Source organism: Macaca nemestrina, chromosome X (genome assembly GCF_043159975.1).
Source record: "Macaca nemestrina isolate mMacNem1 chromosome X, mMacNem.hap1, whole genome shotgun sequence".
Lineage (NCBI taxonomy): Eukaryota > Metazoa > Chordata > Mammalia > Primates > Cercopithecidae > Macaca > Macaca nemestrina.
The window spans coordinates 106,914,858-106,932,574 of record NC_092145.1 but is presented as its reverse complement, the minus strand read 5'-3'; the positions used below and the strand labels follow the sequence as shown (position 1 = coordinate 106,932,574).

The following is a 17,717-nucleotide window of genomic DNA, read 5'->3' as shown; positions in this document are numbered from 1 at the left end:
GCTTTATTAGTTCCTTAGAAATTTCCCTTTCTAGTAATTTCTGTACAAGTTTTAAGCATATCTGAGACTTTTTTTTTAGACAGGGTCTCACTCTGTCATCTAGGCTTGAGTTGAGTCATGGCTCACCATAGCTTCAACTTCCTGGGCTCAAGCAATCCTCCCACCTCAGCCTCCCTAGAAGCTGGGACTACAGGCATGTACCACCATGGCCAGCTAATTTTTGTATTTTTTTTTGCAGAGATGGGGTTTTGTCATGTTGCCCAGGCTGATCTCAAACTCCTGGGCTCAAGTGATTCACCTGCCTCAGCCTCCCAAAGTGCTGGGATTAGAGGTGTGAGCCACTGTGCCTGGTCTGATGCATTTTGATACACAGAATTACCTTCATTGCTTTCTTAATAGTTTATCCTTTTTTAATTTCCTCGTTGATACTGAACACAGGAGAAAAAACATTCTGGAAAAGTTGCTCGTATTCATTTTATGTTTGTAGCATTAGAGTCAGAAAATTGTGTATGATTTCTACTTACTGAAATTTGGAAATTTTATTTTTTATTTTTTTCTGAGATGGTGTTTCGCTCTTGTTGGCCAGGCTGGAGTGCAATGGCGCGATTTTGGCTCACCGCAACCTCCGCCTCCCAGGTTCAAGCGATCATCCTGCCTCAGCCTCCCAAGTAGCTGGGATTACAGGTATGTGCCACCATACCCGGCTAATTTTTTGTATTTTCAGTAGAGACGGAGTTTCTACATGTTGGTCAGGCTGGTCTGAACTCCCGACCTCAGGTGATCTGCCCACCTCGGCCTCCCACAGTGCTGGGATTACAGGCGTGAGCCACTGAGCCTCGCCAAAATTTGGAATTTTTATTGTGAGATAACATAAAAGCAATCTTCTTTACAAAGCAGCACTGCCGACAGAAATATAACGTGAAACACATATATAACTTAAATTTTCTAGTAGCCACATTAAAAATTATTTGTTAATACCCTCTGATACAATAATTTGTAGGAATCAATCTTATATTTGCAGAAAAGTAAACACAAAAATGTTCATTTAAAAAAAACCAGCATATTAGAAACTTAACAGGGAATAGTTAATTCGTGTACCTTTATATGGTACTTAACAGTAAGTGAAGAAAGAGATCTACGAAATGTTTTTATCTAAGACACTGACAAATACACTCAGAGAAAAAAGATGGGCAGACACTTTCAAAATGTTTTTTTTTGGGTGGCAGAAATATGGGTAATTCTTTCAACTACATTTTCTAACTTTTACAGTTATGTATACGTCTTTATGCAGGAAACGACTAAAAATTAGTGAGAGGATGAAAACTAGACTATGGATGATAGAACTAACTAAAAATTTTCATAATAAACCTATAAAGACATAGGAACAAAACTCAGAATTAATGACTAACATTTTAGTTTCTTAGAGTTACCTGATCTTTTTCCGCCCTGGGTCGTACCTGCCTTCTCATCCTTTGGAACCAGTTTCTGCATATCTGCCTGGCCAAATTCACACCCAGATGGTAGGCTGCAACAAGAGAAATACTGAGCAAAAAAATTATATATATATACTGATAGTTCACCTCTTATATTATAAATGGTCTCTAATTTGCTTGGCTGACACTATCCCTCCAATAGCAGGTAGGTTAAACTGAATGTAACAAAGCATCTATAATTCCTGAGGTAGCACCCCACAAGCTTTCCAACACTTTTTTTTTTTTTTTTTTTTTTTTTTTGAGACCCAGTCTCACTCTTTCGCCTGGGCTGGAGTGCAGTGGCATGATCTTGGGCTCACTGCAACCTCCACCTCCCGGGTTCAAGTGATTCTCCTGCCTCAGCCTCCCAACTGGCTAGGATTACAGGCGCCCGCCATTACGCCCAGCTAATTTTTTGTATTTTTAGTACAGACAGGGTTTTCACCATGTTGGCCAGGCTGGTCTTGAACACCTGACCTCGTGATTCACCTACCTTAGCCTCCCAAAGTGCTGGGATTACAGGCGTAAGCCACCACCTCCGGCCTCAACTCAGTTTTTTATATCTGGCTAATAACGGGAACACATTTTAAACCTCTACCACGCCGACAAAGCATACTTGGTATATCAAATCAAAGATGCACAAAATGCTACAATTTGTCAACAAGTTCCTAGGCTGGGAAGAGGGAAGGACAAGGAAGCCTCTGAACTCTCTTCCATACCCTCCTATCCCCAACCAAAGCAATCCTCCAGGCTCACCGAACTTAAATAACAAAGTGATGAGAGAGAGAGCCATTCTCTTACCTGTTTGGGGTACACAGAGAGAGGAGGACAGTGCTTTCCCACACCAGGGAACAGTATAACTGGCTCAGCTTGCTCAAAACACTCAGACCCAATTGAGAGCCCCACTGGTTTACGGAGATGGAACGAATTTCACTCTGCAATCATAACAAGAATTTCACCTTTGGGATGTTTTCTAACAATTATACTTAAAAAAAAAAAAAAAAAAGACCTTCAATAGTTTTATAAGAATAAGGGATTTTTCTTCATTGCTATTCTCAGAGTTATCCACCTCATCAAAATGTCCACATTCAAGATGACAGTTCCACAAGGTACTCTGTTACAACATTTACAAATTATTTCCACAACATCCCTTATCATTGTTTTTTATGAAGTGAAAGAAAGGTATCAGAGGCTACTCTTTTTTTCTGAATCAAAGAAACGGTTTTACAGGTTCATTAACTACTTTCTAAATTATTTGTTGGGGGTATTGTTATTTCCATCCAATTTCTTTACTTCAGTAAATACCTAGATTTATTTAATTCCTTACTTTAAATTTTCCTTTTCATTTTATTTCATTTAATAAAGTCATAAAAATCAATCCCTAAAATTTAAGTAATTTAATTTTCTAAATTGTTTATAATTGTGCTGTTTTTTTTTTTTACTTCAGATTTGATCGATTCACAAGTAACAGAGAACACACTCCTGCTCAATAGCATAAAACAGGACTGTTGAACCCTGTTTTGTTTAATGTTGATACCATTAATCTTTAGAATCAATTGTCTGAGGAATAAATGTAGTAAAACTGTGAGGACATACACAAAATGCCTTCTTTCTGGACCTATGGATTATGGATTGCAGGCAAAACGTTTGATATGTAGAAAATTTTTAGTAATTTGTTAATTACTATTGATTTAAATGTTCTTTGGTAAAATGTCCTACCTATGCCATCCAATTATCAGACCTATAAGGACTCGTGGAAAGATTAGAAAGTACTAAGGCCAGATGAATACCCAACTGATGTTTGTCTGTAATAACCTGTTTTGCTCTCAAGAAAGTCCACTTCACATAATAAATTATACAGTCACTCAACTTTTTGACAGTGAAAAAAAATCTCATCCTAAATTAAACTGTTCTTTTAGCTGCTACCTCAGGCAGACCTCCTTTCAAGCACAGTAACCCTGCTAAAGTGTATGCCCTAAATATTTCACTGCCTTTAAACTAATATGTTCACCCCTAAGATTATTTTTACCTGTCCAACTCTGCAAGTATGAACAAACATCATGATGTAGGCATGGGCAGCAGTGAGTGCATGCAGCAGAGGTGTGGCCTGGGCTGAGAGGGTAGCATCAGCAACATTGCCTGCGCAAGCCAGTTCTCGCAACAACACTGAGCCCCCAGGGGATTCAATGGGGCGGTGTAAGGGCTCCAGGGAGGAGAGGATGGAGTCCAACTGAAGGAGACCTTCTTGAAGGACTTTGGGTTCATGTGACAGTGTCTGAAACAGGAAGAATAATTAAAGTGTTAATATACAATGAACTTCAAATTCTTCATGTCTTTTAATAGTCACAATGGAAGTGGACAATTAAATGGAAGTCTCCCAGATTTTAGATATGGCCATGGTCTCTCACCTGGTAAATGGTGGAACCCAAATATGAAGTCAGGTACAATATACTTAACATCTGTTTCTAGAGCAACATACTACTTTCAAACTTGGTGAGCCAATAACACTTAAAAGCTTATGACAGTCAAACTGAATACTGTTACAGCAAGGACTCTACATTATAGGATTAATTCCAAATTTTGCTCGATAGGAAAGCATGTTAGGCAAAGTTCCAAAGCATGGAAGAGAATCACTATTATACTGTTCTTTTCTTCTTAAAACAAGAGAGATTATTCTGAGATAGGAATCAGGTAGGCGATTTGTTTTTATCAGACAACCCAAGGATTATATGTCCCTTGTGATTTCTGCTCAAGTCTGGAGAAAAATCTGACAGCAAAACACCATCACTTGCCATGCAAAGATAGGAGAAATCATGTGCCTTCCTATGGTTTTAAATAAATCTATCTATGCTTCCACAGTATCTTATAGGTAGGATAAAGATATTTTCCTCTCTCTCTGATGAAGAGCATTTAATTCAGTATTTCAAAGAGTAAAACAAAATAAACTAAATGAAGTCATGTCACAATTATGGATCTTTCCAAGTCTGTAAGCAAATGGATTTCTCATTCAGCAGGAATTACTTACACTCTGCAGCCCAGCTAATAAAGGAGTTTCATAGATTTAATGCAATCACTATCAAAATTCCAATGCTGTTTTTTGTTTTGGTTTTGCAGAAATAGAAAAATCCCTTCTAAAATTTATATGAAATCTTAAGGGACCCCAAATAGCCAAAACAAGTTGGGGGAAAATTTTTGGAGGTCTCACTCTTTTTGATTTCTATTACAAAGTTACAGTAATCAAAACTGTGATACTGGCATAAAGACAGACATAAAGACCAATGGAACAGAATAGAGAGCCCAGAATTAAATCTTCACATATATATGGTCAAATGATTTTTGACGAAGGTACCAAGACCATGCAATAGGAAAGGACAGACTTTTACCGTATAAAAAATCTAATCAAAATGGATCAAAGACCTGAATATAAGAGCTAAGTTATAAAACTCTTAGAAGAAGCTATAGTGGGAAAGCTGCAAAACACTGGATTTGGCAACGGTTTTAGTGGATGTGACACTAAAAACACAGGTGTTTACACAGGCAACAAAAACAAAAAAAGAGAAGCTGGACTTTATCAAGATTAAAAATGTTTGTGCATCAAAAGACAACCACGAAAACGCAACTCACAGAACTGGAAAAATATATGCAAATCATATACTTGAGAAGAGATTAATATCAGGTATTAATATATGTATAAGAATACACAACTCTTACAACTCAACAATAAAACAAATAACACGATTAAAAAAGAACAATGAATTTGAATAGACATTTCTCCAAAGAAGATATATATATGGACAACAAGCACATGAAAATATGTTCGTTATCACTAAGCATTAGGGAAATGCCAGTGAAAAACAAAATGAGATACACTTCCTACCCACCAGAATGGCTATTATCAAAAAACAGAAAATAAGTATTGGTTAGGATGTGGGAAAATTAGAATTAAAAGTAGAGTCTCAAAGAGTTATATGTACATCCATGTTCACAGCATCATTATTATTCACAACAGCCAAAAGGTGAAAGCAACCCAAGTGTCAATCAACAGATGAATGGATAAACAAAATGTGGTATAAACACACAATGGAATATTATTAGGCCTTACAAGGGAAGGAAATTATGACACATGCTACATAATGGTTGAACCTTGAGGGCATTATGCTAAGTGAAAAAAGCCAGTCGCACACACAAATATTTTCTGATTCCACTGATATAAGGTACCTAGAGTAGTCAAATTTAGAGACAAAAAGTAGAATGGTAGTTGCCAGGGGCTGGGGAGAAGGGAGGATGAGAAGTTCAAGGGCAGAATTTCATTTTTGCAAGATGAAAAGAGTTCTGGAGATTGGCTGCACATCAATATAAATACACATAACACTACTGAACTCTACACTGCAAAATGGTTAAGATGGTACATTTCATGTTATGTATAGTTTACCACTATGAAAAAATAAAGAAGCTTCATTTTTGGCAAAACATGAGCAATGAACTACCATGTTAACTATGCTTACAATACATGACTATCGGGCTTGAAAAGGGGGGAATTAAATATCGGCAATGAACTACATGTCAATTATGCTTAATACACGACTATCAAGCTTGAAAGGGGAGGAAAACACATGGTTAAACATAACCATAAACATAAAATGTGTTAAAAAAGCACCTATAACAAAGAAGGGTGACATACTAATAAAACCCAACTAGAAAAGCTTTCTTGGAGATACACTTTTCCCTCCAATAAACTCTAATGATGTAGAACTACATACCAAACTGATGAACAAAGAAAAAATACTTTGACTTTTCAATGAGAAATAACATGGCACACTATATATTAGTCACAAAATTCACTTAAACAACATAACACAAATTTATTCATTATTTTTTAGTTGAAGGGAGACCACAGTAAAAACATATATACAGAAGTATCGCAAAATTGATTTCCAAAAAGAAATGAAAACATTTGGCCAGATGCTTCTTACCAATATGGATTTGCAGACACCTGCAACAGCCTGACAGGCAGCAGATGTGGGAAAGTCAATGGGCAGATTGGGAAGACCCAAAATGGTAACCAAAGGCAAGAGTCCTTTCTGATTCACAAATTCCTGGCAGTGGTCATCTGTTGTATTGTTGCTCAGAATAGATTCCACAAATTTCATCTAGGTAATAAAAATTTTTTAAAGAAGTTAGAGCCTGACAGGTAGAACTAAAAGGCCAGCCTGGAATAAGGATGGGGTAGCCTTCTAGTCATGATATCAGTGTTTTCTAGAGTATCAAAACCTCAGATAAACCAGATGTATGATACGGACTCTAAAACATCCAGGAAGTAAAGAATATCTACGATTTCTGCCCAATCTACATTTTCAAGCACACCAAGAGTCGGATAATTTGAGATAACAGAGAAGTTAAGTGACTTGCTCAGGGCCACATTATGAATTAGTGGTACAATCATGTCTAATCTCTTAATTTGCTATTTAGTGCTCCTTGCCTGCCTTTCTCCTGCAGGCAAACATCATGGAAAATTTCCCCCAAATGTGCTTATAATGCAAATGAAACGCTGATCTCTGGAAGAGTCTGTTTCAAACAGAATATTTTTAAGAGTAAAAAAGTAAAATGTGGGCAATAAACACACAGGCACAAGAGAAACTATCTCTGGAAGTCTTGGAAGTGATTAGTAGGCTAAAACAAATGCTAAGAGGTCTCTCCCTTATTGGTAAACAATTCTGGGAAAATTCAAACTTCACTTTTTTGGAGAGATACTCCGGAAGTAATGGAGAAAAAAAGGGGAAAATATATGTTGGACACGTTTGGAAAACATGTTACAGGTTGTATATCTCATATTCAAAATGCTTGGGCACCATGAATGTTTCAGATTTTTTATTTTTATTTTTTTAATTGTTTTTTTTTTTTTTTTGAGACGGAGTCTCGCTCTGTCGCCCAGGCTGGAATGCAGTGGCTGGATCTCAGCTCACTGCAAGCTCCGCCTCCCGGGTTCACGCCATTCTCCTGCCTCAGCCTCCCGAGTAGCTGGGACTACAGGCGCCCGCCACCTTGCCCGGCTAGTTTTTTTGTATCTTTTTTTTTTTTTTTTTTAGTAGAGACGGGGTTTCACCGTGTTAGCCAGGATGGTCTCGATCTCCTGACCTCGTGATCCGCCCGTCTCGGCCTCCCAAAGTGCTGGGATTACAGGCCAGATTTTTTATTTTTGAATATTTGCATTATATGGTTCAGGCTGAAAATGCTCCAGTGAGCATTTCCTTTCAGTGTTATGCTGGTACTCAAAAAGGTTCAAATTTTGGAGCATTTTGGATTTGGGATGATCAGCCCGTACCAGACTGGCAAAACAAAACCTGTTACAGAATCCTGTCTGGATTCTAATGAAGAATGGTAACAGTGAACAAAAAAATCCGGAATAAAAAATAATGGGGGTCATGTTGGCTAATTTCTGGCAAACCAGTCTAGAACAAAAACAAAAGGGTGGCACATCTTTCTCCTCTTAATTGGATTCCAAATAAAATGAATACGGTAATTACTGGACTCTGATAACACTACACATTTTCCAGAAAAGCATACATACACCTTTACTCAGTTTGCCCTGTGTTGAATCTTACCACATTAAGGATGTAATCCATGAGGGGAATAGGAATACGTTCCTCTGTACCAACAACCCTGTTAGGGGAGAAAAGAGTGAGTTACACAGAAATTCACAATACCAATATTAAGAGAACAGAGGAAGAGGTACTGTATAAAATTCTAGGTCTTTTTCTATTTATTTATTTGCTCTTTTTTTTTGAGACAGGGTCTTGCTGCCACCCAGGCTGGAGTGCAGTGGCACAATCACGGCTCACTGCAGCCTTTACTTCCCAGGCTTATGGGGTAGAGATGAGCCTTTAGACTCATATACCCCAGGAAAAGAACAGCTGAAATCAATCCTGAATCTACCTTTCCTAGCCTGACTAAGGTTGAAAGCATAAAGGGGAAAACCAAGCCTTTAAAAACTCAACATTTGTATACATCACAAGAGAAACTATCCTATCTTTGGCAAACTACTGTTGGAGAAATTTATCCATATGAAAACATTTAAAATAAGTTCAATTAAAAGACTCAACATCTGCTTGAAGAAAGAGGCTAGACAAAGAGACACTTAAACATCATATGATGTTTTTGCATCACGTTTAAAGTTATGGAGAATAGGAAATAGAATTTAATTCTGTTCAAAGATTCATACACCTGAGGCCTCCTTGGCCTAACAATTGGTATTTGCACATGACAGTTCCTGAACTATCGAAAAACTGATCAGGTCTTTTGTCTTTTCAGTTGCTTCAATACTGCACAGCAGATGAGAAGGCTACAACATACCATAGCTGCAGAAAATGCAGCTCAATGTAAAAAACTACACATACAGTATATTGTGATGAAACAAAATATTACCTCTAAGATAAACCCCAGGAAGGAACAAATACTTTAGAAAATGGAGCATTTTGGACACAGGCCCTTGAAACAGATTTAGGCAGGGTGCAGGAGAGTGGAATGGAGCAGAGACAGAGGGAGAGGTAGAGGAAGAAGACAAGAAAGTTGGCAAGAAGCTAGTAGTTCTCATCTCTAAGCAAGACAAAATGTAAACAAAGATTTGCCAGGCACAAGAACATTTGGCAGCAGAATTTAGAACAGGAGAGAGTGGAGAGGCATTATGAATGACTTCAGTGACAAAAATACCCAGAACCAGGGTTTGGGTAGGATGTTGTGAACCTCCTCAATGAAAAATGTGGGGAAGAACTTTGTAGAAAAGGAGTATACCTATAAGGCAAGATTGAAATGATTCCATGAGAAGACCACAAAACCTTAATTTCCTCCTCAGAACCACTGTAGCATTCCATGTTACTTATATCAATTACCTATAGATCCACCTCTATCAATAAGGAGTGCAAGTGTGGATCCAGCCCAGAGACACCAAACCCTTTGAAGAAGCCAGATATGATGGCAAAGAGCCTAAGTAGTAAAATCAAATGAGACCTATATACCCCCTTTATTTGCTACATGGAAACTGGGGAGAAGAACAGAGAGAAAGCAAACCAATAGTGGTTCTTAATATAATTCCAGGAATAAATTTGTTCAGTACCACTTTTCTCCTTACCCTCATCTTTTGGCTCTCAGGCCCAAGAAGCCGTACAGGAATAATCAAAATGATCAACTCTTTCCAACAGGACTCAACTTAAAAGTCCTAAACTTCCTGTTTCTCTCTCTTTCCCCAAACAAATACACATTGCCAAACTCTGGTCAATTTTCTGTATTTATGATGGTGGAGCCCCAGCCCATGCCCAGAAAGTAAAGGAGGATTTCAATTTAGTGTCATAGTATGATGTACATGGGGTTTTTCGGGGTAGGGGCGTGGTCAGGTGCTTCCTCCAGCTTTTGAGGAGACAGCTCACTCTGATGAAGGAGCCCTCCCAGTGGACCACATTTCAGGGAACAACTGCGTCTCTGGACTCATTACCTTTAAAGTCCAAACAATTGCTATTCGAGTTCTAACGATCACAAAGACTTTATATAGCCCATTTCTTTCAAGTTGCTCATGAGTGGTGGGTGGTAATCTAGGCACACTAATGGAATCAACCACAAAGTGAACCGTGATGCATCAACTACAAACCCTGGTTACTTACTGGCAAGTATATTCATCCCTAGCAATATCAGATTTTCTGAGATCAAACAATTTAGAAGGCAGAAGAAAGGGAGAAAAGACAGGTATTTAGAACTACTTGTGGTGAATGAGTGAATGTAGAAAGGCACCCTATGTATTGGGGGTAGACTATAGTGCCTAAGTTTCCATACTCCAGATCTCCAGCACAAAACCATGTGTTTCAAGAGTAAATACAAACGCCATTTGCAAATACTAGCTGCTGATTTTTTGTTTAAAACAGAAAAAAAAAAAAAAAAAAAAAAGGAAAGGGTACTGTCTAAGCCTCGAAAAAACCCAGAAACCTAAGTCCATCAACTGGAAAATGGATAATCACTACACAATTATCACACAACAGAATACTACTCAGCAATGAAAAGTAACAAGTTGCTGACAGATGCAATAACACAGATGAACCTCCAAAACACATCGAACAAAGAAGCTAGATACAAGAAGATATATACATCAGATATAATATACACATACGACTTTATATGATCATTTTTATTTAAACATATTCTGGAATAGACATAATAATATGATGACAGAAGTAAGATTTTGGGACAGGGAAATTGCCTCAATTTTGGGCAGGGAAACTGGAAATGCAGAATCTGTATGGAAATCATACCTGAATTTAAACTGCTGTTAAATTGGCCAGGTGCGGCAGCGCACACCTGCAATCCCAGCACTTTGGGAGGCTGAAGTGGGTGGATCACATGAGGCCAGGAGTTTGAGGCCAACATGGCAAAACCCCAGCTCTACTAAAAATACGAAAATTAGCCAGGCGTGGTGGCACGTGTCTGTAATCCCAGCTACTCAGGAGGCTAAGGCACGAGAACTGCTTGAAGTCGGGAGGTGGAGGTTGCAGTGAGCTGAGCTCGTGCCACTGCACTCCAGCCTGGGTGATGTAGTGAGACTCTATCTCAAAATAAATAAATAAATAAAATAAAATAAAGATAAGAGTTAATCATTTTACGTGTGGGTAAGGCATTGGAAAACATGAGAGCATGGGAAACAGAAATTCGGAAGTTCCACTGAAGAACTTTGAATTTAGAGGAAGGGACGGACAAGACTTATGGGGAGAAGCGTGACACATATTCCCAATTTTTCTAAGCCCTTTCACCATATTGTGAGAAAGTACAAAATTCCCCCATAACAACTGCCTGGGATAGAATATAAAAAGAACTTTTGCTAATAATATATTGTGGTTTTCAAAATGAAGCTGAGTTTAGACAGTCTCTTGCTTTTTCTTCCTGCCCTAATAATTTACTTAGTGACCCAATCTAGGCTTCTGAAGATGGTAGAAGTGAAAAAATACATGTGTCAACATCTGTGAGACTCTTGGATCACGCAAATGAGGTAGTGATAAGCATTCAGAATGTAGAAAACTACTGATACTAGGGTACAGTAACTACTAGAGTCCTCTGCATCTTAGAAGTTACATATAAATATCACTATGGTAGAATATTAATGCTACTGGGTTTATATTTCTAATTTCTCTTCATTTTCATTCACGTCTCATTAGGCCTAGCTCTCCAAGCATTTAAGACTTCAGGAATCCTTAATTTAAGGCTCTTTATTCATTTCAATAAACAAACTTACTGACTACCTACTATTATACAAAGTGATAGGGATATACTGGTGAATGAGGCAATGTCTTGCTCTTGAGGAGCTTATAGGTGAGTGAGGAAAACCATTAACATGTATGAATAATTTTAACAAAACTGTTGCGAGAACACAAGATTGACTTCTCATTTGGAAGTTGAAAAAAAAAAAAAAAAACTCCTTCAAGAATAAGACATTTGAACTGGCCTTACAGAAATCTGGTGGATGGAAAAGGAGGTGTTATGGGAATGGGAATGGCTGTGGATAGAACACAGTGATACACGATATCCTGAGAAAGGAAAGGAGGGTAAACAAATGAGGGTAGTGAAGAAAATGCTGATTAACTGCGACAGCTTGAAATCTGGGCACATCAGACGTAAGGCATCTGGAAAATGTCCAGGTAGGGAAGTCACATGCAGATGAATATATATAAGCTTGACTTAAAACCACTACCACCTATGTCTTAAAATTTTCCCTTATTTGTAGCCAGGAGAAGGAACCCCACTCCAGTAGGGTCACTGACATTCAAGGGTGTGACAAAGGAAGCACTAAGACTCGTCTACAAAAAAATGTCATGCTTTCTTCCAGGGTGTCCTCCTTTTCTAGAAAAAGAACACTTAAAAGAGAACAAAAGGTACTGCTAGAATGAAGGTAGGTTTGCCTTCTCAGAGAGGCTAAGGTATGTGTTCAACAAAGTAATATACTTAGTAGTTAATGCCTCTCCTTAAAACACCTGATACCCACAGGCTCATTACTATTTAGAGTTCCAAGAGGACATACCAGTTTTGGATTCTAGGCCTTTGCTCCTGTTGTCTACTCCACCTTAAATTTTAAGTTCCAAGGTACCATTCAGGACCAGCTCAAATGCATTCATATCTGTGCCTAAAATGCTCAAGCTTTTCTCAGAATGACTTACCTACACAATAAAAGAGTACTTATTGAATGAGTGAGTACATGACTGTCCAGAAGGATCAATCCCATTTTCAGCATGCAGGTGATTAAAAGTTACAGGTATAGAGTTACAGTTCATCCCCGGTATGTGAATACTGCTCAAAGAGCCTGGTGGACTACCTCCTAACAGTCAGCAGCCTTTAAGCAAACTCCCTGCTTTCATCTAAGAACTCAATTCTTGACTGTTTACAGTCATACAGTAAATTCCAAAGCCTTCCAATTAATCTGGAACGAACAAATAGTAACAAAATGAACAAAAATTAAAAAAACAACAAGCAACAACAAATCCTCACACACCCCTTAAGGACTTCTTAGGAGACAGGCTTCAAAAGTACAATGTGTTTCACACGTGCCTGAAAAAAATCAAGCAGTCAATGATGTGGAATATTAAATCAACAAAGGGAAAATAAGGTCTCTGTGCAAAGTCCATTAACTTGATAGACCAAATTCTGATTCAATTGCATCAACAGCTTTTAAGAATGAGCACTTCAGGCTGGGCGCGGTGGCTCAGGCCTGTAATCCCAGCACTTTGGGAGGCCGAGATGGGTGGATCACGAGGTCAGGAGATCGAGACCATCCTGGCTAACACGGTGAAACCCCGTCTCTACTAAGAAATACAAAAAAACCAGCTGGGAGCGGTGGCGGGCGCCTGTAGTCCCAGCTACTCAGGAGGCTGAGGCAGGAGAATGGCGTAAACCCAGGAGGCAGAGCTTGCAGTGAGCTGAGATCCGGCCACTGCACTCCAGCCTGGGCGACAGAGCAAGACTCCGTCTCAAAAAAAAAAAAAAAAAAAAAATGAGCACTTCCAGGCTGGGTGCAGTGGCTCACGCCTGTAATCCCAACACTTTGAGAAGCCAAGATGGGTAGATCACCTGAGATGGGGAGTTGAGATCAGCCTGGTCAACAGGCTGATGAAACCCCATCTCTACTAAAAATACAAAAATTGGCCGAGTGTGGTGGTGGGTGTCTATAATCCCAGCTACTTGGGAGGCTGAGGCAGAAGAATTGCTTGAGCCCGGGAGGTGGAGGTTGCAATGAGCCGAGACCACATCGTTGCACTCCAGCTTGGGCAACAAAAGCAAAACTCTGTCTCAAAAAAATAAATAAATAAAAATTAAAAATAAATAAATTTTTTTTTAAAAAAAGATCACTTCCTAAGGCAACTAATACAATTAAATACCAAAGCACAAATAACACACAAGGGTCAAAAAAGGAAAAACTAATACACTCTTAGAACCAGCAAGAACTTTAAAATGATCTAATACAACTCTCTTGTGTCTTATAGATGAAAGTGTTCACTAAGACTTAGAGAGGTTACAACATGCCCAAGATTACACGGCTAGAGGATCTGTTTTGTAAACACTTACTGCTGATTAGGTTCACTTTCATTTTGCTGGGTAGAATTAAAGCTCTGCATGGCCTGTACTTCCTCTTCCTCCTCATCCTCACTAGAGGCTTCTTCTGCAGCATGATTAGACCTTGGGGGAGGAGCAGTGGCAGTGCCATCTGCCTTCTGGATTGATGGCTTCTGACAGATGTATTTGGGGTCCCTTCCAAGATTACAGATTTCTTCAAGTAACTGAAAGGCACAGGAAATAAGATTACTTATTAGTAATCATGGAATGGGGAGGAGGAGACAGATAACATATTTAGAGCATTTTCTATGTGTTGTATATTTGCTCAAACACTTCATATACATGTTATATACACCATTCCCAGAATATGGTCATTAATTCCATTTTATAAACAAGGGAAGAGACGTGCTGCAAACTTAAGTAATTTGTTGAGGGTCACAGGGCTGTATAAGCGACTGACAAATCTGACTCCCTCTCCCAATTCACCAAGCACCAGGAACTTATATACTAGTTTCAATAACAATTCTAAAAGGAAACTGGCAGAGCTAATAAGGCGGGGTGGGGGGCAGCCACAGGGATCAACAAACAGAGACTAGAAAGGGCAATACATTTTACAAACTTAATCTAAGCCATGTCTGCTTGTCCATATAATACATAAAAGAAATCATTATATAGAGGTTTACATTAAATGGAAAAAATTTTTTAAGGAAAACAATTCTCGACCTAAAAAACTTTTTTTTTTTTTTTTTGAGACAGAGTCTTGCAGTGGCATGATCTCAGCTCGCTACAACCTCCTCCTCCCGAGTTTAAGTGATTCTCCTGTCTCAACCTCCAGAGTCGCTGGGACTACAGGCACACGCCACCACACCCGGCTAAATTTTATATTTTTCATAGAAACAGGGCTTCACCATGTTGTCCAGGCTGGTCTCAAACTCCTGGCCTCAAGCGATCCATCAGCCTCAGCCTCCCAAAGTGTCAGGATTACAGGCGTGAGCCACTGCACCCAGGCTAAAAAACTTTTAACAGAGACTTCTTTCTAAGATGAACTAAAATGACAACCTTTTTTTTTTTTTTTTATAAAGGACCAACCTAAGGACATGGAAACAATGAGGCAGACATAATGCTCTTATAGCTATAGCCCAAGAATCCTAATGACATCCAGTAGGCCAAATCTTCTAAAACCCTCCCCTTCTCTGCTCTCTCATGCTCATGATCACATCCTTATCACTTTCTACCTTGATGATGGCAGTCGTTGCATCTGTTTTAAGGGTGGGCTGATGTCTCATGAGCTCATCGACAGCACTCCCCAGGTTGGATGCAGTATCCCCTTAAGGCAAAAAATGAACTGTTAGAATTAGAAAGACTGAAGAAAATAGAGCTTGGGCTCTTTTCTGTACCAACATAAGGTGGAAAGAAAAAACTGAGCCTGGTTATGATTTTCTTAAAAGACTTTATGTCACCCAGGCTGGAGTGCAGTGTCACGATCTCCTGGACTCAAGCGATCCTCCCACCTGTTCTCCAAGTAGCTGGGACTACAGGTGTGTGCCACCATGCCTGAAGAAATTTTTGTATTTTTTGTAGAGATGGGATTTGGCCATGTTGCCCAGGCTGGTCTCAAACTCCTGTGCTCAAGTAATTTGCCCACCTTGGCCTCCCAAAGTGCTAGGTGTGTGCCACCGTGCCAGGCCAGGCTGTTGTGATTTTTTTTTTTTCTATTTTTTTTTTTTTTTTGGTTGTGATTTTCTAATGCCACAGCTTCTTTAAAGAATTTACACCCAGCCCCTATCCCCCAAATTATGGGGGAAAAGGAAGGAATCAGTTTAGTAAACTATTTTAAAGTAACTATGTGTGCTGCACTCTACTCTGGCAATCTCTGCTGTCAAGATCTAAACTAGTATTACAGAGTGAGAGAGAAGAAAGATGTACAAACCATTAACCCTCTGGCTGCTCCAGTTAAGAATGATAGTGTCTAAATGCTACAGCAGTGGCTGAAAAGTACAAAGCACATTTTTGAAAACTGTAATCTTTCTGGAGCCCTACCTTCTTGCTAATAATCTCTCAATGATCTGGTCTCAAGTATACTGAGTAAAAAAAACTATCCATGTGTCGTTATCTTAGAGAGTTGGACATTAGAACACCAGATTACCAGATGAACACCTCAGGACTCCATATTTCTCATTGCTGCAGACTAGATGGTGAACCTGGAAATCTACCACTGCTTCTTAATACCTGTTTTCTACCAGTACCATGACAATGCAATGGTGAACTGTTGAGAAGCATGGAAATATTATGAGCAGAGAAGCTAAAGATGAAGTATTCCTTCCGAATTATAATAGAATGTATGATGATAATCCCCATTAAACTTAGCAAACCTAATCAGTAAAATGATGAGAGAGATCAAGGAAGAGTTTCCTTGCAAACTAAATCAATTTTCTACTATAAAATAAATCTTAACAACTTACCAAGGGGATCAGAACTTCTCCTCCTCCGCATGGCTGGGAGGTAATCTGGAGACAGAAGAACTTTGAAGAGGCGTTCAAAAGGCTGACACTGAACAAAAGACTGAAGACCTCGGGCATTCAAGCAGAGTGCACTGAATACATTTGGGAGGGAGCCAAGGACTTCACGGGTAGCAGGAACCTAGAGAGAAAACAAAGTGAACTTGAATGCATCTAAGAGTGTAGATGCTAGGAAAATCCGGCCATGCGTATCAAGCTGAGACGGAAGGAATTTTGACAACCAGGTCCCAATCAGATTCAACACTACACACAGAAGAGAGAGGATTTTAACTCCCTAAGACATTCTTTACCGAGTAGCAGAAAAGACTTACATCTTTGATAAGCAGTGCATGCAGCATGACATCTGTCAATCCATTGTCCTGGAGTGAGGAGAGCAGTGATGGTTCTTGAAATACAAACACAGTCACCACTTCAGTAGCTAAAAAAAGATGAGAAAATATGGAAAACTGAGAGATTCCTCACAGGAATTGAAAACAAAACACCAAAAGCTTAAAAAAAAAAATACACTCTCAATGTATAGCAATTTAAACCCTTGTGCTTACTATGAAATTAAAGATCGTAATACTGTTCCATCAGAGATTCATAACTATAAAGAATCTAGTGACTACACTTCCAGGATTTTTATGGGCATATTTTTACATAAATGAGGTTACATTGTTTTATGTATCTTGCTTTTCCCCACAATTGTTATACTGTATAATGTACTCTCCCGACACAATGACCCATTCATTTTGAATGGCTGCCTACTATTCCACTAAACGCATGTACCACATGTATAGAAATCACTCCTCAATTGTGAAAATGATAAACCTAAACACATACCCGTTTTTGTCTGCTTTTAACAGGAAAAAAAATCTATGATGTAGGTTTGCTGGGTTAAAGCAAATGCAAGCTTAACTGATGAAAATAGATAAACTGCCTCGTACAACAATTTTAAACTATCTCAGCAATGTGAGAGTCCTTGAGTATTAATCTGACCAGTTTTTGACATTATAATATTTAGAAATTGCAGTAATAACTACCAAAGCTTCTGGAACATGGGAAAAACTCTACTCAAGAGGAAATAGTATAGCATTAAGGCATTTATTAAAAAGTAACCAAACAAGCTATGAAGAATTAACAGAAAAAAGAATTCACCGAAACCAAAAGC

General features: G+C 38.8%; 1 protein-coding gene across 8 annotated transcripts in view; it reads right to left on the bottom strand.

Annotated features, from left to right (window-relative positions):
- Positions 1 to 17,717, bottom strand: part of LOC105493783 (HECT, UBA and WWE domain containing E3 ubiquitin protein ligase 1) — a 154,623-nt gene that overhangs the window by 67,059 nt on the left and 69,847 nt on the right. For 7 of the 8 annotated variants that reach the window (XM_011761697.3, XM_071088707.1, XM_071088709.1 and 4 more), the window contains 9 exons: positions 16,879 to 16,985; positions 16,511 to 16,688; positions 15,284 to 15,375; positions 14,061 to 14,272; positions 8,075 to 8,132; positions 6,446 to 6,622; positions 3,502 to 3,747; positions 2,274 to 2,407; positions 1,431 to 1,525 (listed from right to left, as the gene is read on the bottom strand). In XM_011761697.3, the coding sequence (XP_011759999.2) occupies positions 1,431 to 1,525; positions 2,274 to 2,407; positions 3,502 to 3,747; positions 6,446 to 6,622; positions 8,075 to 8,132; positions 14,061 to 14,272; positions 15,284 to 15,375; positions 16,511 to 16,688; positions 16,879 to 16,985 (1,299 nt within the window). The remainder of the gene's footprint in view (positions 1 to 1,430; positions 1,526 to 2,273; positions 2,408 to 3,501; positions 3,748 to 6,445; positions 6,623 to 8,074; positions 8,133 to 14,060; positions 14,273 to 15,283; positions 15,376 to 16,510; positions 16,689 to 16,878; positions 16,986 to 17,717) is intronic. The other variant, XM_071088708.1, reaches the window with a different exon arrangement.